This window comes from Sturnus vulgaris, chromosome 27 (assembly GCF_052056855.1).
Source record: "Sturnus vulgaris isolate bStuVul1 chromosome 27, bStuVul1.hap1, whole genome shotgun sequence".
Classification (NCBI taxonomy): Eukaryota; Metazoa; Chordata; class Aves; order Passeriformes; family Sturnidae; genus Sturnus; species Sturnus vulgaris.
In genome coordinates, this window is record NC_142269.1 from 2,213,072 (window position 1) to 2,240,206 (window position 27,135).

The window sequence follows — 27,135 nt, forward strand, 5'->3', positions numbered from 1 at the left end:
TGGACACCTCCAGGGATGGGCACTCCAAATGTTCACTCCAGACCTCCCCTGGAACATCTTGAGGCCATTTCCTCTCATCCTGTCCCTTGTTCCCTGGGAGCAGAGGCCAACCCCCCCATCCTGGCTGTCCCCTCCTGTCAGGGAGTTGTGGAGAGTGAGAGGCTTCAGGCTGAGCCCCCCCAGCTCCCTCAGCCACTCCTGCTGCTCCAGACCCTTCCCCATCTCCATTCCCTTCCCTGGACATGTTCCAGCCCCTCAGTGTTTTCCTTGCAGTGAGGAGCCAGAGCTGAGCCAGAAGTCGAGGCACAGGGACAGTCCCTGTCCTGGGCCTGCTGGCCACACTCTCTGATACAGGCCAGCTGCCCTTGGCCTTTTGCCCACCTGGGCACACATCAGCTCCTGTTCAACTGCTGGTGATCAGCACCCCTGCTCCTTCCTGCAGGGCCACGTCCCAGCACTGATGCTGTTTTTCCAGGCACACAGGTGCTCTCTGAGTTCAGGATCAGTTGTCACTTGTGCCAGGAGGAACAGCCCCAGGCCCTGTGTGATTTCCCTTTTTGTACAGAAATTTCTCCCACTTTTTTTTTTATTATCAAACTTCTAAACAATACACTCAGATCTCTGTATGGGCTTTGCATCTGTGTCTTCTTGGCATCACAGCTGGGGGTGGTGTTTGTGTGGGGGTAAAATATTGATGTTAATTCGGTGTTAATGCTTCAGATGTGAAACCAGTGTTGAGTTTTAGCTGTGGCAGCCAGTGTTTGTGATTGTGGTTTGATTCTCTCTCATTTGTCCAGTGCAATCCTGAAGCAAAGGGTTACTGGAGGAATATAAATATTAATTTTTGGTGCAAATTTGGTGCAGTTGGCTTTGAGACCACAGTGAGGGTGGTGGGCTCTGTCACCCTGCTGTGTGTCACCCAGAGATAAGCTGGGTGTTTCTTTTGAGCAATGCAAAACCCTCCTGATACACATCAAAATAAAATACTGATCTTTTTTGCAGACATGTTGTGGTGAAGACCTCTCCCAACCACAAATACATCTTCACACTGAGAACCCACCCCTCGGTTGTCCCTGGCAGCATTGCCTTCAGCTTGCCCCAGGTATGGCATGGTTGGACTTTCTATTCTGCTACAGAATAAACAAAATCTCTTTTGGGATCAGGATTGAAGATAAGTTCTTTAATTGGAATAAATGCATGCTGTGAATTTGGTTTCTGCCAGCAGAACTTCAAGGAGACTTTTACTGAAACTGAAGTGACTGTGCTTACATTGCTTTGATATATCTTTAATGCTTGGTGGGATAAAGATACTGGAAAAGGTGTAATTTAACCTTTTAAAAATCCACCAGAAAGAAACTATTTGAAAAATAACAGCCTAAGTAATATTTGCCCTTCCTTTTGAATCTTTATTGTTCCCTGTTTTCCCTTGACTTTAAAGGGTTTCTTCTGTGTTTTTCATTTTTAAGACCTGCTGGAAGTTTTATTGACTACATTCAGTCGTTGTTAGTATTTTTAGATGAAAAGTGCAATGAAATGCATAAAAAAACCTCCAAACCCCATCGTCTCCTCTTCCTTAATTAAGTCATCATCAGATGTTAAATGATGGATAGACTAAATAATGAATATAATTAAATTCTCAATGGAGAAATGAAGCTTTTAGCTTTTTGCTGCTCACCCCGAGTCTCATCCCATGAACCTGCAGCAGTTGTTGTCTCTGGGCTTTCATATCTCCCTACCACGGACTGCTCCAAAGCCCAGTCTCTGTGCTGCAAACACAGGAGATTTTTTTTCCTCAGTACATTTGGCACAAGCCCCCCAGATGACATTTTGCCTTTTGATGTGCTGCTGGAACTGGGTCTGTCTGGGTGAGTGGATGAGGGATGTTATGTTCACCAGGCTGTGGTTTGTGATGCCCAAAGTGCCCAGCAGTGCCCAGCAGGAGATGTTTGTGTTGTTCAAGTCAGTGCACTCAGGTCCGTGTTTGATTTTTTATGTTGCAGTTGTTGTTGTGGAGCCAGGATTGCCCATCTGCCAAGGGTGAGGCCTGGTGCTCCCCTTGAAGAAGGGGCTGTGCTGGGAGTGCTGCAGCCTCTGGGAGGGGAATGCTTGATTGATAGGATTGGATCAGGGCTCTTTGGGTTGCAAGGGCCTCTAAAGGCTGTCTGAGCAGGGACATTTCCCACTGTGTACAGCCCTTGTCCTGTATGACCTTGAATGTTCCCTGGAACCTCTCTGGGCAACCTGGGCCAGGGTTTTACCATTTTCACCATATAGAATGTCTGAATTCACCCTCTTGTAATTTAAAGCCACTTCCCCTTTTTCTTTTGCTACAGTCCCTACGAAAAAGTCTGTCCCCTTAAGAAGATTTAAGTCCACTTTGAGTATTGAAAGGCCACATTGAGAACCCCCAGAACTCCTCCAGGTTGAATAACCCCCATTCCCTCAGCCTGTCTCCAGAGCAGAGCTGTTTCAGCCCTCTGAGCAGTGGGGCATTCTTGATTCTGGGTTTTAATTCCCAGTGTTTCCCAGAGCCTTGGATGGTTGCAGTCAGTGTCACACCAGCTGTGTGTTTGCTGTTCCTGTTCAGGGCTGTCTGTGCTCTGAGGCCTCCAGGACATCTGTTGGTTGTACATTCACATGGAGTTCTTGACCATCTTTATTCTGTGGTAATCTTGACTGTTAACTCTGAAAGCTGTGACAAATTTTGTATCCTGAGAGCCCAAGACATGAATTGCTGCACAGTGATGACAAACCTTTAGCAGAAACAGCCAAGAAAGCATGGGGGCTGAGCTGTCTCTCTTACCACAGACAAGATCCTGACAAATCTTCCCCCAGAGGGTGCTGGCACTGCCCAGGCTCCCCAGGGAATGGTCCCAGCCCCGAGGCTGCCAGAGCTCCAGGAGCAGTTGGACAGTGTTCCCAGGGATGCTCAGGGTGGGGTTTTTGGGATGTCTGTGCAGGGTCAGGGGCTGGGCTGGCTGATCCTTTGTGGTCCCTTCCAACTCAGGGTATTCTGTGCACACTGGAGAGGGTGTAAAGGGGGAAATGTTCACCTCTAAGCAAAGTCATTGTGTTCCTTCTCCCAGACAAAAAGACAAATACAAATGACCATAAAGTACAGCTTTTCAAATGTGGTCTCCCTAGAGCTGTCTGTAATGACACCTACATGTGTGTGTGACTGGTGCCTGTATTTGGTATCTGAGGGGCTGTGAACACACTGCAGCCAGTCTGTAACACAGCAGCAGCCACTGGGAAAAGCCCATTTTTGTCATCATCAAGCCAGAACTGTTGGAATTATAAAAGTTACAGACTTCTATTGTGTCACATAATTCGTGAACCATTTCCCACTTCTGCAGTTCCATGCAGCACAAATCTTTCTAAAGGAATTTCCAAGGAACCTAAAGGATTTGAACAGTTTCATTCTTACTGGTTCTCTTGCTTCAGGTAATATTGTACCTTGGAGTACATTAGAACAAGCTTTAAAAATGCTCATGAGGTGTGTAACAGCCATTCTGGCACCTGTGGAGTGCTCAGAACCTGGGCTTTGGTAAGAAATGAACAGAAGAACAAAAAGCCCTGTCCAGCACCACAACTTCTGCCTCCAGGATGGTGGGAGACCAGTAACCTGAAGGAGGTTGGATAGAACAACCTTCTGAGGTCACAAGATAGAATTATTTGGAGAGATTATTCAATGTTTTTGACTTATTTCCTGTTAATTTGGGAGGTTTTGGGATATTCCATTCTGCCCCTTTTTTTCTGCTGCTGAAGGTTCTCCTAGGGATCCTGCTCCTCTGGGTGAGGAAGCTGCCTTGGAGAGGGAAGGTGTTCTGAGGGCCAGGGGTTAGTCCTGAGGGCCAGGGGTTTGTCCTGAGGCACAGGTTTTCTGCAGGACAGGTTTTCTGCAGGACACATGTTCTCATTTTTTGTCTTGTTTTACAGAGAAAATGGGCCGGCCTTTCCATCGGACAGGAGATCGATGGTGAGTCACTCAGCAGAGCAATTGGGATGTGTTTATAAAGCTGAATTCAGGTTTCCATCCTGAAGGGAAACTGAATTGGGAACTCTGAGAGCACCAGTCCTTCTCCAGCTGATGTGAGGTCCTCATTAGTGAAGGAGCTGCTCTCTTCTCTACAGCTTTTATGCATGTAATGTTTTCCAGACCTGGGGGACTGTTTTGGCAGTTTCTCCAGACACCTGCTGGTATCTCAGCCTGGCTCTGTGTGGGACATCAGTGTCCACATGCAGGTATGAGCCTTGAACATGTCCTGGATAGCCTGTTCTGGGTCTCTGGAGAACACTCCCACTAACAGAGGACAGCTCCTGTCCTTGGGGAATTTTTTGGCACCAGCATTGGAATGAATGGGGATGTTTTAGTGCCAGGAGCAGCAGTGTGCCCTGCAGTGCTGAGCTTTGGGAGCAGCACTGATGTTTGCACCAGAACATTCTGCAGCAGGGTGAAGGGCTGAGGTGAATTTCTATTCCTATTTCAAGTCTTCCTCGAGCCTTCCAAGCCTTGGTGAATGTTTGGAGGAGACCAATGAGCTCTTTTGTCACTTTGTGCTGTATGTCACTATTCCCCCTGCTTTGGGTCACTGTCAGGTACAGGTGCAGCTGCTGAACCTGTCTGTAGCAGCTGGAATGCTGAGCAGACTCCTGAGAGCAGCTTGTTACAGTCTCCATGTTCTTTGCTACACATAAATCACGTTTGTTCTTTGGGCCATCAGGAGTCAGCTCAGTGCTCCTGGAGAGGACAGCTCATCTCTCCCCTGCTGGGACCCTGCTCTGTGCACTGGAGCACACTGTTCACTGCTTTGCCTCTGGAGTAGCTCACAGTGGTTCCAGGAATTCCCTCCTTTGGGGCTGTGGCAGAGCTGATGGCTGCATCCTGTGTCAGGATGAGGAGGGCTGAGCCTAAGAAGTGCTGTGGCTGTGGCTGTGAGGTGCTCCTGGGGAAGCTCCCTCCTGGCTGTTGGTTTTCCCAGCTCCTGTGGTCTCAGCAGGTCCCTGAGCACAGGTCAGTCCTTGGATGAGAAGTTTGATGTGTTTGTAGGGACAAGGTGTCTCTGCCTCTCTGATGTTTCACAGACCTTGCTTGAAAGCCAGGATTTGAACCTGGAAAAGGAGGCTGGGGGAGACCTTCCTGCTCCATACAGCGACCTGGAAGGAGCTTGGTCTCTTTTCCCAGGGAAAAAAGGGACAGGATGAAAGGAATAGCCTCAAGTTGTGCCAGAGGTGTGGATTGGATATTAGGGAAAATTTCTTCACAGAATGGATTGTAAAGGCTTGGAACAGGCTGCCCAGGACAGTGATGGAGTCACCATCCCTGGAAATGTTTGAAGGACTGGTGGATGTGGCTCTTGAGGACATGATTGAGAGGTGACCATGGTGCTGGTGCTGGGTTGATGGTTGGACTTGGTGATCTTGGAGGCCTTTTCCAACCTTGATGATTCTATTAATCTGTGATTTTTTTTTGCTAGCTGGTCTTGTTTTAACTGAAGAAGGACCTGTAACAGGGGAAGCCTCATAAATTAATTTGTTTCTCACCCTAGTTTGGCTGCTAATCATGTGCCAGCTCACAGATCAGTGCTTTTCAAGAAGCACTGATATTCTGTGTGATCAGCTCTTAGAGCAGTTTGTGACTGTCCTTGTCCTGGGCTTTGCTGTAAACCTTCCAGCTACGTGGGAGTCTGTGTTAACAAAAATAATGCAGTGATTCTGTGCAGAGTGACTAAATATCACCTGACTCCGTGCTGGGTGGAAGGGATTTGTAAAGCATTCTGCAGGTTGGGAGAAGTGCTCACAAACCCAGTGATTTCCCAAGGCTCATGCTTTGTCCTGGTTCCCTGATAATGTGGAAGCTGTGTTTTAAATGTCAGTGTAAATGCAGCCCACAGCTCTGTGGAGCAGTGATGGGAGTCCTGCTGAGCCCCTGATGATCCAGGAGAGGTTTTCCAGGTGAGTGGTTTTGCTGGTGGGAATGCAGTGCCCTGAGTGGCTGTGTCTGTCCTGCCTTCTGTGCACTCCAGCTGCAGCTGCTCCCGTGTTCCCAGCAGAGATGCCCAGCTGGAGCCAGGGCCTTCCCACCCCAGGGAGTTTCCTGCTGCCTTCCCAGAGCCAGGAGGTCGCTGCTGCATTCCCAGCCTCTCTCTGGGCAATTCCAGGCTCTTGGAGCTGTGCTGTATTCTGCTGAGTGGCTGCAGCCCCATGCTGGGAGTTCCCTCAGTGCTGGATGTAGGAGCTGCTCTGTGCAGCTGACACCTCAGGCCTGTGTTGTGACCAAAGCCAGGGACTGATATTCCAGAAGCTTTTATTTGACAAAGCCATGAGGTTCAGCAGGAAAAAGGAAACTGCTCAGAGGTGACCTGTGAGGTGAGAGGAGCTCCTGGTGTTTGCTTGCAGGACTAAAGGGATAACCCTGCTGCCATATCCCTTTGAGAGAACTCAATGCAGTAGATCACAAAACAGTGTAGTGTTTTCATCTTTACCCCTGTTTCCTGGAAGATCTGTCTTTGGCAGCTCCTCCCAAGGTGGCCTATCCCAGGAATGTTTGTTGTGTGTGCTGTGTCTTTGGTAACACCTTCAGCAAGAGACAGGCTCTGCTTGTTCCCTTCTCGTGAACAAATCCTGGAGCAGCCCGTGCTGGGGGCTTGTTTTGCCATCACACCCCAGCATCTGCAGGTTTGTTCTGGAGCCACTGTGCTGCCACGGGCTGGACAGGAATTCACAGCTGGAATGAAGCACCTTTCCCACCTTCCCCTTCTCCTGCTTCCCCTTAGCCATGGCTGCTCCAGCACAGGAGACTTTGTTCTCCAGATCCAAAGCAAACCTTTAATGCTCCTCAGTCTTCTGGAGAATCATTGGCTTCTGCTGCAGCCTGGTTCCTGCATTGCTGGGCCTGCCCTGGCTCAGCAGTGTCCCTGCAGTTGTGGGTTCTGCTCTTTCCTTTCCATCCTCTTTCCCTCTTTCCACCCTGAGTGGCCTCGTGCTTCCCACGTGCTGTGCCTGTGGGATCAGTGACTGTGCAGTGCCTTCCCTGCCCTTTGGCTTTCTGTTCAGGGGATTCTGCATCACTGAAGGAAACCTGGAAATGTCAGGGTGGGCCCAAGGGCACCTCTGGGTGGGGGCTGTTTGCTCAGTGTCAGGGATGTGTGCCTTGTTTTGGGCTGGCAGATTGTATTGCTGCATTTCAACATGCAGTAATTCACTTTCTTCTGCCTTATCTGGAGAAAAGCTTGGCAACCTGTTGCCACAGAAAACCAGTGATTGCCTCTTGTCACTGCCTTTGGGCAAGGCTGCCCTTAAAGCTGCTTTTGGGCTTCCTGGAGAAGTGTCCAAACCCTTGGGTGGAGATACAGCCATGTGGGACCATAGCATGTCTGGATTTGCTTTCATTGTCCTCATCCCCCAAAGTCTGTGTGGTGTTTGAGCTGTTTTAAAGGTTTATTAAGAGTTTTTAGAGCAATGCAGGGATTTTCAGTGAAGCTTTTACTGTATTTTTGACCTTGTAGTTGAACATGGATTAAGAAAAGTAAGTCTCTATCAGAAATAATATATTCAGTTTTACCAAGTGAAATTCTCAAGGGAGGAATATGCATTGCCAAACATGTTTAATACACTGGGGAGACCTTGCTGCCCTTAAATGTGCTGTTTCTTGGTTTTTTTCACAGTTTCCTTATACACTTTTGACAAGACCAAGCAGTGCATTGGCACCATGACCATCGAGATCGACTTCCTGCAGAAGAAGAACATTGACTCCAACCCCTATGACACAGACAAGATGGCTGCAGAGTTCATCCAGCAGTTCAACAGCCAGGCCTTCTCTGTGGGCCAGCAGGTGGGCTGTGCTCTGGGCCTTTGAGGCCACACTGGGCTAAAACACCTCCTGCAGGCTTGGAGGGACCATCTGAGGGTGCCCAGAGCTCTGCAAAGGCTGGGTGAGAGGCAGGAATTGCTCCTTGTGTGAAAGATTGTAAATGTGGTATTTGCACCACTTAATTAGTGGCTTGTCTGCAGTTTCTTCTGTCTTCACTCAGAGCCAGGATTAAAAACATGAAGGTGAATTTTCTTGTGTTTGGGCTCAGTTGTTTATTAAATTTTATCTAAAGTACAGAGAGTTCTGCAACACTTCCAGCTACCAGCTAAAAGTGAACAGAATGCATCTGAATCCAGCTGGTTACAAGGTCTCTTAAAGCTAAACAGTCCAATAAACAAACACCTATAGTATTTATACTTTTGACCCAATAACCAAACTCCTGTGACCCTCAGTGCAGCACTGACTGTCCAACCAAAAATTACTGCCTGAAATCATGAAGGAAGAACACAGAGAAGAGACAGCACCCAAACCCCTCCATCTTGTCCCATACCTATTACTGTATTATAAAACCTCAAATTTAAACCCCTTCACCGTGTGAAAGCACACACTTCTATATAACCACACCCCCGTGATTTTAACTCCATCACTCAAATTTGGAGCCTTCTCCAAGGCCTCAGGTCAAAAGCAGTGTTCTACAGGGGGTCAGTGCTAGACAGCACAGAGAGGTCAAAGATCCCAGGTTTTTGGGATCCACCAAAGGATGTCTTTATGAAAAGTAAAACCATTGTGACTTTCACTGAGAGCATGGGCAGAGGGGTTTAGAATCTGCCCTATCCTAAATCTGTGAGGAAAATCCCAGGGCTTGGGCTTGGGAGAACTTGGATCTCTCTGGGTTGTGACCTGCTTGGATGTGAGCATGGAATCAGCTCCTGGAATCTTTTGGGAAGTCACATTTGCCTCCTTCTCTATAAGATCAAGATAAACACTAGGTTTAATTAAGTCTCATGGCACCTCCCAAGTGCAGTGTATTTTATGGTTCTGGAAGTGTCCAAGGCCAGGTTGGACAGGGCTTGGAGCAGCCTGTTGTGGTGGAAGGTGTCCCTGCCCATGGCAGGGGTGGAACTGGATGAGCTTCAGGGTCCTTTCCAGCCCGAGCTATTCTGGAATTCCATGATTTATTGCTGCTCTGTGGACATAAGCAATGAAACAGGGATGAAGTATTTTCCTTGGGGACCTTGGAAAGCTGATGTCCCTGTAATTGAGCCTGCAGCAGATGGGCTTCAGCCCCTGCAAAGCTCTGTGTGACAACCTCTGCTCTGCCTTGTTCTTAAAACAGGTCAAGGTTGGTCTCTCATGGTATTTACACCTTGCAGAGTCTGAATCTTAAGCCAGTTGGAAATACAAACTCAAGGAAAGGAATTGTGCAGAGCCAGTCTGGTGTTCTGTGGGATGGACCCTAGTTCTCATTACATTCATTCTGTCTCTCATTAGCACTATTCCTGAAATGTCCTTGTCAAGCTGAAATACAAAAGATCTGAAAGTTTTGAGCTAAATTGTTCTCCATGACTAGCACCAATTATTGAAGTGTGAGGAAAATGTCATCATTTGGTACAGAACATTGAGCTGGGGAGAAGGGGGGGAATAGATGATTTTCTTGGAAGGAGAATTTTTCTTTGAGTTTCTCCAGCTGACTTTGTGTTCTGCAACTTTAGATCTGTTCCTCTTATATTGGGGCAGTGAAACACATGGTCAGCACTCCAGAGCTTTACAGGGCAAAAAAAACCTCCAGGGGAGTTGCTGGGTGGTTGACTTAGTCTTCAGGCCTCTTTCCCTTCAAATCTTAGTAGTCTTGTCAGAATCCTTTTTAGCTTTTTTAATGAGAATTGTTTTCCCTTTCCACAGCTGGTGTTCAGCTTTAATGACAAGCTCTTTGGGCTGTTGGTGAAGGACATGGAAGCCATGGATCCCAGCATTCTCAAAGGGGAGTCTGGAACAAGCAAAAAGCAGAAGGTGGGTTCCCAGGAACTCCTGTCCATTCCTTGGGCTCTGCAGAGCTGCAGCTCCTGACCAGGTCATGCAGCCAGGAGCAGTTTAGGTGACCTGCCTTTGGAGAAGTCACACATCTGGCTCATCTGGCTGTGTTGTTTGCAGTTCAGTGCAGTCTCCACTAAACTACAGAGCTGGGGAGGATACAAGGAATAGCCTTTTGATCTTTAAGCACTAATTCATGGAAACAGCCTCTCTTGAGGTTTCTTTGTCTTCCAGATATGTCCAGTTTTGCTTTTTCCTTCTGTAGGAAGGACATGATTTTATTTTCTCCTTTACTTGCTAGGTCTTGCTGATATAAAATAGTTGGGTTTGAACTAAACCAGTAACTTTTAAAAGCCAGGTTGTTGTACCTGGTGAGCTTCTCCATTCAGTGCTGTGTGTTTTAGAGGAGGGGTTGGTATTTTTCATTCTTCCCTGTGACTTTTGAAGTGGAGCTTTTGCTGCTTTTTCCTGCCTTTGAGATGTGCTTGGAGCTACCAAAGGAGCAATCTGAAGCTGAATCTAATGGTAATTAATGTAATTATTTCTTTCCCTCCCCTTTGCAGATCGAGGTTGGTTTGGTTCTTGGAAACAGTCAAGTTGCCTTTGAGAAAGCTGAGAACTCCTCTCTCAATCTGATTGGTGAGTTCCTGCACCCAAACAGAGGAATAATACTTGAGATCTGCTCCTTTTCAGGCCTGGGAGACTTCATTGCCTCAAGGTAGCTTTTTGTCTATACTCTTAGGCTTTGTTTAGCAAGGCCAAATGGACCAGTAGATGCAGCAGACAGCAGCTGTCTGAAATACTTTAACTCTTCAAACATCAGAGGAGAATGTTTCAGGGACAGTAACAAGTCAACAGCTCTCCCAATAAATTTAATTAAAAGAGAAAAGATTAGGAAATGGAGAGCTTTTTTAAACGTGTAGTCAAAATGTCCAAGTCCTGCTCTTTGGAAGGCCATGGGAGCTGCAGAGGAGCAGGGGGGCTCTGTGGGTGTAACTGCTCCCACGAGTTCATTCACACCACTGGGAGCTGTGATTTACAGAGACAGCTTCTAAAACCTCAACAAAACAAATCCCTGTGTACAATATCCCACTTGGCCATCAAAGAAATTGGGGGATAGTTGTGTCTTGCACACATTCCTTTAGAGAGATCCTGGTGTAGGGGTTGGGCTGGGTCTGGTGTGTTCCCATGGAGTCACCAGAGGTGGGACCTGGGCCCTGCAGTGGCTCTGTGTGCCCTGGCTCTGTGGGGGCTTCCTGGGAGGGGACTCTGGTGAATCCTGGGGACACATTCCTGCTATTGGCTGTTCTTTGCTTACCAGTGGTATGAGGTGAGTGACTCTTTCCAAGCTCCAGCTGCAGATCCCTCCCTTGCTGGTGGTGTGGCTCTGGCTGTGATTCAATGCCAGACAGACACTTTTATTTTCATTTTTTCTTGTTTTTCTTCCCTGTTTTGTTCCTTCCTCCCAGAGTCTGTGAGCTAAGGACACTCCTCCTCCTGCTGCTGCTATTCCACAGATCAGGAGTGGGAGGGGCAGGCTGCTGCTGGGGGCTCAGGGAGCTGTGAGGTTTATTTCTGCAGCAGGCTTCAAACCACCGCTCTGGAAATGCTCAGTGCTGAGAGTATTTGTTACAGGAATAAACCATCTGAGGGTAGCAGCCACTTAGGGAAGGAGAATTCAGCTCATGCAGCACTGCAGGAGCTTGTGGCAGGGGCTGAGCTTTGATGCTGCCCTGAAGGGTCACGTTTGGGGCTGGGACTTTGTGTCCTGGAGCTGCTTCCAGACAGTGGGAAGGTGTGAGGCTGCTGTGTAGCCACACCTTGCACCTCATCAGAGTTTTGATCTGAGCACTCAGCCTGTGCTGGAACCCTGGCACAGCTCTGGTTGTAGATGGCTGTAATTAAGCATCCTAACGAGGGTACAGTTGTTAATAGCAGCAAATGAAACTTGCAGGGGCAGGGCAGTGAGTTCCCACCTGTGATGTGGGACTGCACCCGTTCAGTTTTCACTCTGCTGCCAGGACAGTGAAATAACCCTCTTCACTGAGTCCCAGCAAGCACGGGGGTTGTACCTGGTAAATAGTTAGAGCCATTTAATGACCTGGGATCTCCCTCCTGGCTGTGAGGAGTGGTCCTGTGGGAGGGCTGCTGCGTTGGGAATAGGGACCCTTCCCCAGGATTCTGTTTCATTGTCTGCAGACAAGACAAAAGAGCTTCTTGTGCCTCAATTTACTTCTGTCAAATTGGTACTTCATTTAATCTCCTCATTGATCTGAGGCAGAGCTGCTTAATGTGCTTTGTTGGTCTCTGGGGAATTGTAAAGTTCTGAATAATTAAATTGTGAGAGAGGAGATGAAAGTGAAGTGAGTGTCACTGAGCTCTGCCTTCAGTAAAGGGCCTGCATTATTTCAATAGAGAAGAATTGTAATAATTTTTTAAAAAGCCAATTCTGTTTGTTCTGTTTAGCATAAAATTGTGTTATGAAACCAATGGAAGAGGTTTTAATCCAATCTGCAAGAATTTTACCATGCTGAGGTGCAGCCAGAAGGGGGGAGTGTAAGCCAAGATCTGTGGGAGCCAGGAGCAGCCCTGGCTGAGGGGTCTGAGCAAAAAGCTGGAGAGCAGCAGTGGGATAATAAACACAGGGGAATTGTGGATTGGTGCTCCCTGCAGGGCTGTAGGTGCTCTGTGTCCCAAGTGCTGCTGGGCTGTCCCTGGCATGTTACCCAGAGGCACGTTCCTGTTTGTTTGTTTTGCTGCCCTTGGAATTGAAATATTGATTCCAGATGTTTTTAGACCAGGATTAAAGAGTCTGGTTGAGCTCACACAGAGCTGCTGTTTGCTGGACTTCCTGGACTCGTGGTGCTCATTCATTATCTGGCTGAACTTGAAGTACCTCTTAGAAGAGCTTGTGGAACAGAGCAGCAAAATGCACACTTGTTGTTTGCTAGGATTGGATATTGGGCAGGAATTGTTCCCTGGGAGGGTGAAAGGCCCTGGCACAGGGTGCCCAGAGCAGCTCTGGCTGCTCCTGGATCCCTGGAAGTGTCCAAGGCCAGGCTGGATGGGGCTTGGGGCCACCTGGGACAGTGGAAGGCACTGGGTGGGCTTTAAAGTCCCTTCCAACCCAAAGCCACCCGTGACTGTGTGATCTCTGTGATTCTGTGGTGTTCTAGGGTGGGAATGCCCCCACTGGGAAAACCATTAAGGGCCAACCCTTAAAGCACTGTGTGAGTCTAAGGAAACAGCCCATTTCTGCAGTAGTTAAGGATAATTGGCAGTGTCTTTGCTTTTGGTCTGGCTTGTCAGATCTCTGTGTTTCCCTGGTAGCTGAGGATGCTGAAAGCCATTGAAAGGTTGGGACTGATAAAGGTGTCAGTGTTTGTTTATGGGCTCCCTTGAATAAACCTAAGGTGAGACTACCTGGATTTGCCAGCATCCTTCTAGGAGTATTTGTGCTTCCTGAACACTCTGAGTACCCCCAAGCTCCTCTGTGAGGCTGTGATGCCAGTGGCTCGTCAGCAGCAGGGAAAGGAGGTGGTTAAAGGGCTGCAAAGCTTTGCTCAGGGGCCTGGCTGCACCTCCAGTTCCTCTGGAAGAGGCTGTGGAACAGACAGTGAACCCTGGTGATTTGCCAGGGCTGGCCTTTGTTCTTCTGAGTTGTAAAGGAATTGTTTTTGTAATTGTAATTGTTTCGTGTAACTTTGCTGCAAATTGCTCCAGTATCTGGGAACACAGAGTGGTGAGTGTGCTGTTCCTTTGCAAGGGATTCTGGAGAAGGTGTGCAGAGGTGCAGACCTTTGAACCTGAGGTCGGTACAGAAAAACATCAACAGAAACTGTAATAGAGCATTAAATTAGAGGATACCAGTGATACACTGGGAAGGGCCAGCCTGTCTTGTCTCAGGGCAGTGCTGCCTCATGATCCTACTGGAGTTCATGACAGGAATCAGAGAGCACTGGCAGCAGGGCTCACATGGGCTGATTGTCAAAGCTCCTCCAGCAAAGTTCTTTGTCAAAGTTTCTTAAGAAAGAATCAGAAGAGAGATTTGTGGGAGAGAAGGTCCTTGCATGAGTCAGTGAGTGATGAAAGGGAAGGAGGAAATAGCTGATGTCAGTGGAGTTCAGTGGGAATCTCTGCTGGGCCTTTGCTAATCACTGGAATTATTGAATAAGCTGGGAAGAAGCTGGAGCAATGAGGTGCCCAGGCTGGCTCTGACTGAGCTCAGTGACTGAGGCAGGAAATGGCAGAGGAGGTTGAGTACAAAGAGCTGTAAATGATGTGTGGGAGGAAGAGCTCTCCTGACCTCTGATGGCTGTGGTGGGCCCAGATCCTGGCAGGATCGAGGGAATGCTGCACCCACCTCATGCAGTGTGGGCCCTGTTAGGAGCTGTGAAACGTGGCTGCTGAGAATGATCACATGCTAGTATAGAGGAATATGAACAAAGCAGTGTCCATCGTTCTGTACCTGTATTGAAGGTACAACCAAACTGCAGCACCTGCAGGCCCATTTGCCCATCAGAGTGTGGGAGGAAGGTGGAAGACAGGGAGGAACAAAGGTTCAGTGTGGAGCTGCTGCTGCACAAGGAAGAAGAGATGGGAAAGGCAGGACTGAGGAGGATGCAGGACAAACCTTTTTTCTTCCCAGGTGGCCTGGAAAAGGGTGGATAGTGGTCCTGGCAGCAGCCATATCAGCTGGGTGCTGAGGTTAGGTGGGTCCAGGGCCACATGATTGAATCTGTGGCAGAGAAATCTACTGTGGATTCTTCAGTACATAGGAACAAGTGTTTGGAGAAACCCCTGACCCGGGCAGTTGGAAGGCTGGGAATCATTTACCAAGCTGGGTCTCTGGTGGCCTGTCCTTGTGTCTTTGTCACAGTGTGTCCTCCTGGGCAGCGTTTGAAATGGAGCACAGTGTTCATGGGATGGGGTCTGACCTGCAGAGCTGTTCTGGTGTCTGTACCTGTGTGTGCTGCAGTTCTGCTGGGCTGTGTGTTTGAAACCATTGCTTGGCTTTTGCAGGTAAATCAAAGACCAAGGAGAACCGGCAGTCAATCATCAACCCCGACTGGAATTTTGAGAAAATGGGCATTGGAGGCCTGGATAAAGAATTCTCAGATATTTTCCGAAGAGCTTTTGCTTCACGAGTTTTCCCACCTGAAATTGTGGAGCAAATGGGTGAGTGTAACCTAGAGGGGTGTGCTGGGGCACGGGGTGCAGGCCTGTCCCTGGTGTGTGAGGGCTGGACACAGCTCACACCCTTGTGGTGCTGTAACACAGCAGCTTCTGAGGGATCCAACAGAGCCTCTTCTTCCCCTGATGCTCCCAAATGTATTTTGGATTCTTGTTGCTTGGCTGGGAAGGGGAGACAAACCCAGCACAAACACTCAGCCCTGCATATGGAATGTCTGAAGGAATGACACACATGGTTTAACTGGATACTGTTCTGGTGCAGCTGAAACCGGGGCTCTGAGCAGCCTGGTCTGGTGGAAGGTGTCCCTGCCCACGGCAGGGAGCTGGAATGAGATGAGCTTTAAGGTCTCTTTCAAGCCAAACCATTCCATGGTTCTGTGAAACCCTCCCTCCTTGAATGCTTCATTTATCCATAGCAGTGACACTGCTCCTGTTCCTGCCTGGCCATGATCTGTCCACACAGCTCATTTTGTCTTCATGCTCCTGCCATAATCCCTTTTACATCTCAGTTCTTCTGGCAGCTGCACCATGAGCCTGTCCTCCCTCAGCCTGAGCCCAGTAACCCCAGCATGGGCTGTGAGTTCTGCTGGTCAGGCTTGAAATGCTGGGGAGGATGCACAGACCATGGCACGTCCTGGAGTCTGTGAAATAAAAGCACAGATTCTAAATATAACTTCTCTTTTTGGGTCAAGGGAAGGAAAGGCAGTCCCAGTACTTGGTAAACATGTGCTGGCAGGCAGATAAATGGTGCAAGGTTTAATTTTTAGTAAGCAGTGTGCAGCTGCAGGTGTCTGGTTCTGTCACAGAACGTGGCTGGGGATGTTCTGGCTGCTCCTTGTTCTCGGAATATAATCTCTGTGGGTTCATATTTGAACTTGGAATCCATAGCTGTATAATTTCTGTGTATGTTTATGTTTCTGATCCACCTCCCCTCTCCCCACAAATGAAGCAATCAAGATTTTGATTACAAAACAGATTTCCATCAGGAGATACATCCTGTTTGTGGGGTGTTGGGGCTTCCAGTGCCTGTGGAATTGATGCAAAGTAAACTTCCCTGGGATGTGCCTTCAGTCTCTTCTTGGCCGTTTGGACACGTATGGAGGAACTATGGAGAAACCCCAAGGCTGGGTGCAGCCAGTGCCTGATTCTCTCTCTCCTGCCTTTTAATTCCTGTCAGTCTGAGAGCTGAGGCCTTTGGGGGATGCTCTTGTGTCTCATGGGTTTTGTGGCTGTGAGCGAGATACAACTTCTCTGCTTCTGCTTGAAAACATAAAATGCTTAAATTTGTTAAATATTTAACTGCTCTGCAGAGAGAAGAAATAAGAGAAATGGTGCTGGCTCTGGGAAGAACAGCTTTTACCCAGAGGCACTGGTTCCAGCTCAGCACTGTTGCTGACAGCCAACCTCCTGTACTTGAAATATTTTTACCTTCTGAAGCAACTATTGTGTGCATTCATGAAGTCTTCCCTTGGAGCCAGGCTGGGAGAGCTGGGACTGTTCAGCCTGGAGAAGAGAAGACTCCAGGAAGATCTTAGAGCCCCTTCCAGTGCCTAAAGGGGGCCTATAAAACAGAGGAGAGTGATTTTTTTACATGGGCAGGTAATGACTGGACAAGAATGGGAATGGTTTTAAACTAACAGAAGAGGAGAGATTTGGGTTAGATATTGGGCAGGAATTGTTCCCTGGGAGGGTGGGCAGGCCCTGGCACAGGGTGCCCCTGGATCCCTGGCACTGTCCCAGGCCAGGCTGGACAGAAGCAGCCTGGGACAGTGGAAGGTGTCCCTGCCAGGGCTGGCACTGGATGAGATTCCTTCCAACCCAAACCATTCTGGGATTCTCTGATTCTGTGCCTGCAGTACAGAGTCCTTGGTGGGACCACATGTAAAGGTAAAAGATAATTGGTGTTTAATAAAGGAAGGCAAAGATTCTGTAAAGGACCACTGGTATTTGGATTACCCTGGGCAATGAATTAAAGGTGTGCCCCATTAAATGACATGAAATACAAATACCCTTACTGTGCATGTTTACACCCAGGCTGCACAAAAAGACATTTTTCAGGGAAGAAGTTGGGCTGGGAGCAGAGCTCCTGAGCTCTGATTAACCCCAGGGCTAAAGAGCTTATCTGAAATTTGAAAAAACAAAAACTTTCTGACATTCATTTTCTTTGCCTTAGTTATAACTTGCTCTTAACTATATTTCAGATCTGAAATGTCAGTGTGACAGCTGTTCACCTTTGTGAATAATTTATTGGGAAAGGAAAAGAAGGAATTTGCTTGCTCCCTGGTGCTGCAGTGCTCACCCAGTTGTGTTCTTTGCCCAGTGCTCTCAGACTGCAGCTTCCACGCCAAATGCAATAAATATTTCTGTTCATAACTACATAGAGGCTCTATAGACCCTGCCAGCATTACTTGCAATTTGTGTGTGGTTTATCTAACTTCCAAGGAATGTTCTGGGTTTGGAGCACATAAATCAATGTTAGTTAACCATATCATCCAAGGGGGGGAAATGCTGCTCTGGTGGTACAAGCCTTGGTTTATCCAAGAGGAGAAATGTTAGATCAGCCCCAGCTGGGCACTTACCCTGCCCAAGCTCCCTCCTGGCCTGGAAGGACATTTTATTTTTCCCATCTGAGGATGTCCCAGCCCTGCTCTGGTGGCTTTGGGCTTGCATGACTCTGTAGGGAGCTAATACAGTTGGCAGCAAAAAATACTATTAATAAAGACAGTTTATAGGGTCAGTACTGAGCTAAACCAGCTCCCTGGTTGGTGTGATGTGACAGAATCCCAGAATGGGTTTGAGTTGGGAGGGACCTTAAAGCCCATCCAGTGCCAGCCCTGCCATGGGCAGTGACACCTTCCACTGTCCCAGGCTGCTCCAAGCCCTGTCCAGCCTGGCCTGGGACACTGCCAGGGATGCAGGGGCAGCCACTGCTGCTCTGGGCACCCTGTGCCAGCCCTGTCCACCCTGCCAGGGAAGATTGACTGATGCTTGATTCCTGATAATCTTGTGGCTGCCAAATGGAAATAAATCTTTATCTGGATGAGGTTTGAGGAAGATGTCTGGAAACATTTTGGTGCCTCACTCATAGGAATGACTTCTGAGGAAGGAACTTCACACCTGGGGGCACTGGTGGGGGGAGATAGCAGTCAGGTTCTCCCTGAGGGCCAGCCCTTCACATTCCCTGAATCCTTCTCCTTTTCAAGCCCTTTCTGGATGTCTGTGCCATCCAGCTCATAGTAAGGCTGTGTCACTCTGTGGTGAAGGGGCTCTGGGTTTGGTCACTCTGCTGCAGTTCAGAGCATCCTCCTGCTTCAGCTGAAGCTCCTCTGTGTATTTGACAAATGTTGTGTTTTCTTCCCATCCATGGTAATGCTAGTTTTCCTGCTGAGACTTTAAATCCAGCTTATTCACCAGCTTGTGCTTTTGCCTAGAACAGTGTTCTCTCTTTTTGGTGTTTTTTCTTTCCCCCTGACTCCAACAGATATTTAAGCACTTGGAACAACAGTTTTGATATTTGGTGCCTGGAGCTGTAACTTGCAATAAAACTGTAAAGTTCCTTCACAGACTTGAAAACAAAACACTTGTGCTGGCTCTCTTTTCCTTATTTAAGATCACTCTGGTGTCCCCAAGCTTTGAAACAGTCTTGACTTGCAGCAGGGAAGGGATTTCTCTGACTCCTGTGGCACATTCATTGTTGTAGAGGCCTCAAAGAGCAAATTCTGTATGGACACGTTGTTATGGTTTAACAACAGGTATAGAAATGTTTGGTGTTACAGGTCACGTTCCTTCTGGGAGACTGGAACAGAACCCAGATTCCCCATCCTCTCCTGCTACCACAAACAAGCTAAATCCGACTTTTGGAAGGTGGTTTCTGTTTCCTGGGAACCATCTTAACCTGTGCTCTTGACCTGTCCTCTCGGGATGAGTTGGTCTCAGAGCTCTGTGATTTTGAAGTCCAGCTCATGATGGAGAGGTGAAGTATCAACAGAACACAAGGGGAACATTGAAATGAGCAGACACTGGGGTTATTTTCTTCCTCAGATTCTGTCTGAAGTGGAGGCTTGTCTGTTAGCTGCCTTAAAAATTAATGCATTCATGTTCTCAAAGTACTCAAATACTGAACAAGAAGAATAATGATGGAAAGGTTCTCACCCAGCTATTCTGAAAATCGGTTAATTTTAATTGTAAGTCAGTGTCAGGCATGTCTAACCTTAGCTGGGGTGCTGGGACTGCCAGGCCCTGCTGGGCAGTGTGTCCCAGTGCTGGGTGCTGCTCTCAGCCTTGCCCTCCAGTCTGGTTCTGTCTCTGCAGCTTTCTCCAGGCCAGCTCTGGCATTGAGGCCATTTCTCATAACCTCTACATCACCCATGATTATTTCTCCTCCCTTGGCCTCCTTTCCCTGCTCAGGGCTGTGGTGCCCGACCCAGAACATGGATCCATTCTGGATCAGCAGGTTGTGCCTGGCCCTGGGTAGAATAGATGATATTTTTTGTTTTGCAGCATGCAGTTCATTATTCCTCCCCAGCTTAGAAACTCGTGCATCAGGTTACACAGATTTCAGATGGATTTAATCCTGCCTGCCACTGTGTTTGTGGCTCTTGGCTTTGCAGTGTGCAGATTTAATTGGAGCATTCTGTTCTGTTCTGTTCCTTCTTCCAGGCACCACATGTCACTAAATTCAGGATAGATCATTCCTTGCTGTGCTTTAAAGTTTGTGGGGTTTAATCCACTTTTCATCCACCTCTATCTTCGTTCAGCCTGTGCTTTTCCTGCATATCTAAGAGGATGTCTAACACCTATTTATATCTTTTGGGAAAACTAAATGTCCTTCTCTTGCTTTCGTTTCCTCAAACTCTCTGAGTGGGACCTCCATGTTTTCCTGGAGGGAAATTGTCTCAGACTTGCCTAATAAAGTTGTTCTGGCTACTTCTTGTAGTCTTGTTTTCTTCAACCTACTTAAAAAGACATTATCTCAGAATTTTCCAGCCATCAGGTTAGTGCTAGGTCTGTACCACACAGTCTGAACACAGCTGAGGTTGGAAGGGACCTCTCAGTTTAGTCCAACCCCACAGTTCCCTTTTCCCTTTATAACATCAGGGATGACATTCACCATCTTCCCCCTGGTTTCTCACCTGCCCTGTTCAGGTTGTCACTGACTTTGAGGTGATTTCACCCACTCTGAGTTCCCTTGGGTGAAGTTCATGTCCGAGTGATCTGCCAACAGTTGTGGGCTCTTGTGTCCCTTGCTCTTTTTCTGCTTTTGTTTCCTATTCCTGCCCGTTTGTCACTTTTATTAATATCAGCTGTCACATAAAATGTCAGGTCTTTACTGGTGTAAAGAAGTAATTAACAGCTTGAACTCAGCATTTGCTAACTTTTCTTCCTTGCTGAGAATGCACCAGTGCTTTCTTGCTCTTCTCCTACCGGGACTGAACATGAAGAGCTCTGCTCACCCTGAGGCACCGGAATCCAGGGCCAGCCAGGCTGATCTGGGCACTGAACTCTTCCTTTGGAAAGAGCAGTGAACAAGTCCCTGACATCTGTCACTTGCCTCCCCTTCTTAAAAGCAGAGATTGACTCAGGTGTGCCCCAGGGATGGGGAAGGAAGTGAAGGAGCTGATGTGTGATTTGTTCATGTGTTGAATTGCTGCATGCAGCCTTTGTATCAACAGGGATGCAGTACAGCTGGAAAAACTTTGGAGGAGAGCATCAGGGTGGGGGACAGGAAAGCTTCTGGACACAGAGTGAACTGACTTGAAGGACTTCAGTCCTGGGAGGGGTGTGAGAGAGGGGGCTTCCAAATTCTGCACAGTCACCAAAAAAAAAGATTCCCTTTTATGACAGAGATGTGGAAATAGGAATGTGGCAGGTGGTTTGGAGGGAAGGGAAGGGGCTTTGCACCAAAGCTGCAGCAAGGAATTTCTGCATGGATGGCCAGAGCTTTACTCCTGCTCCAGGTGCTGCAGGGGTGTTGGTTGGTGGCATCACCATGGTCCCCATTTTGTCCCCAGCTGGGAGCCCTGAGCTGTCCCTGTGCCCTGGGGTGTCTGTGTTCACAAGGCAGGAAGTGTTCAGCAGGCATTCCCAAATGCTTTCTAAGCAGGTGGCAATGATCCAGCTTTATCCTGGAAAGCAGGGAATGCTGGTGGGATTTGTGTTACTGGCATCCAGCTGGGATGGGGCTGTGAACATCCTGGCTGTGCTCAGCTTCCCACAGAAGCTGCCTCTGGAATTGGGGATGTTTCTGCAGCTCTGTTGACACATTTACTCTTTGCTGCTGTGCTTGGTTTTGTTTGTTTATACTCTTACCAAAAGCCCTTTTCCTGAGCGTCCTGATTCTGTTTTTGTAGCCAAAGGCATTCTGTTGGAAGTGTCTCTCAAGCTGATTTATTTTCATTTCTAGCACATTCCCTCAGAAATGGACAAATGCCCTTGTCACAGATCTCATTATTGCCTCCTGATAGATATGTGCACTGAACTCCTCAGAGCCAGTGGCATGTGGTGAGGAATCAGTTTCCAGAGTTCCATGGAGAACTTTACTTTGTCTTCTCTTTTCAGTGGCAAAGAGTTTCATAAATCAAAACTCTGGCCATTAAGAAAAATTCTGGTTCAGGTGTGGCCCTTTCCCTGCCCCAGCTTTGAATTCCAAACAGACACCAGTTCCTTCAGTCTCACTCTGTGTTGGATTGTCAGTGCCAGGGAAGATTAACAGGAGCCTGGAGTAACTGTGGGCTTACAGCATGAGAGGAGAGGGAAATTCCACCCAGCTCTACTTCCAGGGAAATTTTGCCTGCATGGCAGGTGAGGTCTGGGAGCCCTGAACTTCCTGTAACCTGTCCCAAGATGAATGTGCAGAGATAAACATCTCCCTTACCATCCATGCAGGTTCCTGGTGCTGCATCTGAGTGATCCAATCACACCAGAATGCTTTGATTTTAATTAAAAGGGGAATTACACTCCCAAGTAGAAAATCCTTGTTTTACTAATTCAGTTCTTCTGATCTCTCCAATAAATTAAAGAGGGAGAATTGAACAAATAAACTTTATCATGTCTTTGGGCAGATGATGTTCTGGGTCAGAACAGAGTTTGACTTCCATTGGTAACACCAACAACTCTCCCATTCTCAGCAGTTTTTATGAATTTTCCCTCATATTTTATTTCCTATATTTGTAGGTTTGAGTTCCTGTTAATGTCCCTGTTCAGCCTCTTAACTGTCATTGAATGGCATAATTTAAGGATCAGGTTACAGCAATGACCTTTGTTTGGAGCTCATCAAATGATGAGCTGAACTGGTTGGAGATGTCTGCACAGCTGTAATTTGTGTTTAGAGAGATTCTCATAATAGTATTGACATTTGGGCCACATTGGTGAAATCAGCAGAGGGGAGATAAACTTAATCAAAATTCCTGTGTGGTGCAGAGGATCCCACTGTGATTTGAGAGGTAACATTTGTGATTTGTCATCACCTGTCTATTTTAATAGAGTCCTGCTTGTCCTTAAAACTTTGATTTTAGCCAGGTGAACGTGGCTGTAAAGGGAAATGTCTGCTGGAGTCACTTTTTTGAAGAGGAACTAATTGCTTTGGGTCCAGGAATGTTCTGCCACCTGACTCAGACCCTGCTCTCAATGTTGCCCATTCAGTGGCAACCAAGTCTGGCAGCAGGTGGTCAGTGATGGGTTCAGGGTTCAGGGAGGGGGAGCATGGATTGTCCAGCACGGGCTGAGCCCATCTGGGTAAGGCTGGGGAATTGTCTCAGGGAACCTGCTGGGCTCAGAGCTGGGGAATTCTCTGAGGAAGACTCAGGACCCAGGGAACAGCTGGAACTGTGCCAGGGAGGGTTTGGTTGGGTATCAGGGCAAGGTTCTTCCCCCAGAGGGTTTGGGCACTGCCCAGGCTCCCCAGGGAATGGTCCCAGCCCCGAGGCTGCCAGAGCTCCAGGAGTGTTTGGACAGCACTGCCAGGGATGTTCAGGGTGGGATTGTTGGGGTGTCTGTGCAGGGCTGGGGTGGGACTGGATGATCCTTGGGGGTTCCTTCCCACTCAGAGTATTCCAGGATTCCTTTCCTTTTCCCCTGAACAGGAAGAAGGTGAACATTCTGGGAGGTTTCTAAGCAGATTTGTCCAAGGCAGTTTGTGTTTTGTGTTCCACTCTCACGGTGGGAGATGAGATTCTGGGTGTGGGGTGTCACAGGCAGCTCATGCAGGCAGGGGAATGTTTGTGCTTTTCAAGAAGTTCAAATGTTTTGGGCTGTGGAAGAGAAGCTTCTGGGGGATATAACTCAATTGTACTCCCTTCTAGGAGAGAGGTTGGGAGTTGCAGGAATCCCAGAATTATTAAGATTGGAAAAGACTTCCAAGACCATTGAGTCCAACCTGTGCCTGATCCCCACCTTGTCACCAGCCCAGAGCATGGAGAGCCACGTTCAGGCATTCCTTGGAAACCTCCAAGGTGTCCCTCAGGGATGGGCACTCCAAACCTCCCTGGGCAGCCCCTTCCAAGGCTGACCACCCTTTCCATGGAGAAATTCCTGCTGCTGTCCAACCTGAGCCTCCCCTGGTACAGCTTGAGGCCATTTCCCCTGTCCTGTCCCTATTCCCTGGGAGCAGAGCCCGATCCCTTCTCTCTGCCCCCTCCTGTCAGGGAGTTGTGCAGAGCCACAAGGGCCCCCCTGAGCCTCCTTTGCTCCAGGCTGAGCCCCCCCAGCTGCCTCAGACACTTCTCATAGGACTTAGAAGGAAAACAGAAGAACAAACCAGGCCCAGACTGTTGGTGTTTGTGTTGTGAATGCCCTGGCACAGCCACTCCCTGCAGCACCACAGCCCTGCCTCGCTGGGCTGGGAACAGAGCCCTGACCTGCCAGGGCCTTTTGGTGGCCTCTGTAGCCCTTTGGTGGCCTCTGTAGCCCTTTGGTGGCCTCGTGCTGGGGCCCAGGAGCTGTTGGAGCATCTCTGTGCTGGGATTTCCCTGCAGAGATCCCTTGTCAGCACCATCCTGCCTGCTGCTGTTTGGTTACAGAGGGGATCGTGTTCCCCCATGGTAACAATGCCCTCATGGCAGGGATGTGACAGGAAGAGCTTTTGATTTATCTGTGCCTCACTCCCTCCCCTGTGAAATTTGTCTTCACTGCCAGTTTATATTGTTTATGCTTTTGACTCGCAGATGCCTCAATGCTGACTCACGAGTTCTTAGCCACAGCTCTTGATTTCTGTAGTAAATTTTTTATCTGCAGAGAAGCCCAGCAGGATCTCTCAGCTTTTATTGCTGGCATTTCCCAGTGCAGCACTGTTGCTCTCTGGGCTTTGGGAGGGATCAGCTCCTCCTCATGGCAGTGTCCTCCTGGAACTTCACTGCAGTGAATGAACAGCCAGAGGGAGGGCAGAGAGCATGTGGGGTCTCAGGAATTAAGTTCTATTGAGCAGTTATTCAGACTGAAATCAATTCTTTATTGCCATAACCTTCAGGAGTAAATGAAATCACAGCAGAGTGTTGGGAAGGTGCTAAGGGATAAGTGTTTGTCCTTTGGAGGCAGAATTGCCCTGAGGTCTGAGCAGCCCTGAGGGCTCTGTGGGATGGGGTGAGGTTACCATGGAGCTGAGACAGGGCAGAAGCCAGGAGGGAAATCATCCTGTGGGGTGACAGACAACTCCATGTGCTCAGGCTCCTTGAACCTGGCAGAAACTGAGCTCAGGTCCCTCAGTCTGAGCTTGGGCCATCAGTTTGCTGCCTTTTTTTGGCTTTGCTTTTAATATGTATCCTGAGCACTGCAGGGCTCTTGGGTGGGTCACATACTTGAAGAAGTCAATCCACAAGAATAGAGGAAAAATAGATTTTCATATATTCATTACAAAACAGAAAAAACGCTCTGAGTCCCACCATTCCCCCAGCACTCCTGAGGCCACCACTAACCCATGTCCCCCCTCTCCTCTGAGGCTTTCCCTGAGCCTGCTGCTCAGTGTTCAGAACCTGGTGCTGGTACATGATCTCTGCTCTCCTCCTGCAGGGTTTTCCAACAGCAGCTTCCAGGCCAAAGGTTTAGTCTTGTGCAGTTCCTTTTCCTCCTGGCCAGATCTGGTGTGAGTGCTGAGAGTCTCATTAAAGGAACAAAACAAACCTGGTTTGGACAGGAGCTGGTCCCACAACCTCTCTTGGCACAGGGTGAGGCAGGGCACAGGAAATTCAGGCACAACGATATTCAGCATGTTGTTAAAATCTGTGGGGCTCACATGATGTATATCCACAATTCTGCAAATCCTTCAGGGAAACTCTTCTGGTTCACAGCCTCTCCCAGGAGCTGTGACCCTGGGACATGTGTGCCTGTCACTGACTGGGATGTGCCCAGCCTCAGCTTGCAGCAATTGCATCCTCTCTTTCCCTACAGGAGAGAATTTAAATTCTCATACACAGTGTCCAGAGTCCTGTTATTTGAACAAATTAGAGTATTTCAGGTCTTTCTAATTACAGTTTTTTGGGCTGATGGTTCTGGTGATTCTTGGAAGTTTTTTTCTGTTTTCTCAACATTTATTCTATGAGCTTGCAGCCAGAACTGGATGTCTGATATAGAACTCACCAAAGCCCAGGACAGAAGTAAAAAGTTTGGCATTATCACACAATATTCCTCATTTTCTCTTTCAAGAATCTGAGTGTGTCTGATGCCTTTAGTTTTAAGTTTTCCTATTCTCCTTGGATGTGCTTTTCTGATGTGCTAGGGTGATGAAGACAAACCAGTCCTATTCTAGTTAAGAACTCAAGGACAGTTTCTCCAAACTTCAGGCCCTAAGCACAAACTACGTGGAAAGGTGGAGGGTGGGTTCATGCAAATTAACCAGAACCTATAAAAGTGTGAGATTTTGTGACCAACCCCTCCTTTCCTTCCATCTTGGAGCCATCCAGGCAGGGGCCACGACTGTGGCACTGATATTGCTGGGGTGTGGCTCTGTAGGCCTTTGTAGGCCTCCCAATAAATACCCATTTTATTCTCCTTAACTCTGTGTGTAGCCTCTGCTCCAGCTCCTCAAGGCATCATGTCTGACCTGTGTCTGCCTTGCTTGGTGTGCAGGATGTAGAAAAGAGTATCTGCAGCCCCTCTGCCTGGGAATGAGCAGCATCCCTGGGACCTCCTCCTGGTGAAAATTGTAATTCCCAGTTTTCCCAAGGGATCCCTGGTGCTGTGTGTTCCTGCCCAGGAGTTACAGCTCGGTGTGCCTGCAGGATGGAGAGCACTCGAGTTGTTCTGGAGGTTGTTTTTCCTTGGCACAGCATTGGGATGACACCGACCCAACCTGGCTCTGGATTTCTGGGGCAGAGGCACCGAGCAGAGCTCAGGCCCATCTCTCCCTGGGGAAATGCCTCCCATCAGGGCTCTGTCCCATCGTCCCTGAGCCTGTTCCCTGTCCTGGCAGGCTGCAAGCACGTCAAGGGGATCCTGCTGTACGGGCCCCCGGGCTGCGGGAAGACGCTGATGGCTCGGCAGATCGGGAAGATGCTCAATGCCCGGGAGCCAAAGGTGGTCAATGGGCCCGAAATCCTCAACAAATACGTGGGCGAGTCCGAGGCCAACATCAGGAAGCTGTTTGCTGATGCAGAGGAGGAGCAGAGGAGGGTAAGGACACACAGGAATGGCGCAGGGAAGGGTCTGGAATCTGCAGATTACTGCTTCCATTCGAGGCAGAGTCACTGCTTGGCTTGGGGTTGTGGTTGTTGCTGGTGAGTATTGGTGTCGTGCAGGCTCACACACTCTCAGTTGTGAAAACAGCCTTGGAAGCTGGGAAGGCAGCTGGGCTCCAGCCAGCTCTGCAGACAGGGCCAGTGTGCTGGGATTCCAGCACCCTGATTTGGGAGTAATCCAGCAGTGCCCACCCTGCTTGCTTTCATGTACTGTCCCCTGCTCCAAAAGTCCTTAAAATTCAGAACTCACATGGTACAAATTTCCCTCTGTTTTTTTTGTTGTTGTTCTTGTTTTTTTGGTGGGAGAGACATAATTGATTCTGTTTGGATTTTTCTTACTGAATTAAGCTGGTCCATAAGCTTTTGGAGTTTCAGGTTTTTAGGTTGCAGGCATACTGGCAAGTTATAGCACTTGAAGTGTTCTAATCAGTG

The 27,135-nt window shown here is 48.4% G+C and overlaps 1 protein-coding gene across 2 annotated transcripts in view; it reads left to right on the forward strand.

The window, feature by feature from the left end:
* NSF (N-ethylmaleimide sensitive factor, vesicle fusing ATPase) overlaps window positions 1–27,135 on the forward strand; it is a 72,497-nt gene that overhangs the window by 17,821 nt on the left and 27,541 nt on the right. For both annotated transcript variants that reach the window (XM_014884820.2, XM_014884819.2), the window contains exons 3-9: window positions 1,003–1,102; window positions 3,940–3,979; window positions 7,668–7,834; window positions 9,716–9,823; window positions 10,408–10,483; window positions 14,867–15,022; window positions 26,439–26,638. In XM_014884820.2, the coding sequence (XP_014740306.1) occupies window positions 1,003–1,102; window positions 3,940–3,979; window positions 7,668–7,834; window positions 9,716–9,823; window positions 10,408–10,483; window positions 14,867–15,022; window positions 26,439–26,638 (847 nt within the window). The remainder of the gene's footprint in view (window positions 1–1,002; window positions 1,103–3,939; window positions 3,980–7,667; window positions 7,835–9,715; window positions 9,824–10,407; window positions 10,484–14,866; window positions 15,023–26,438; window positions 26,639–27,135) is intronic.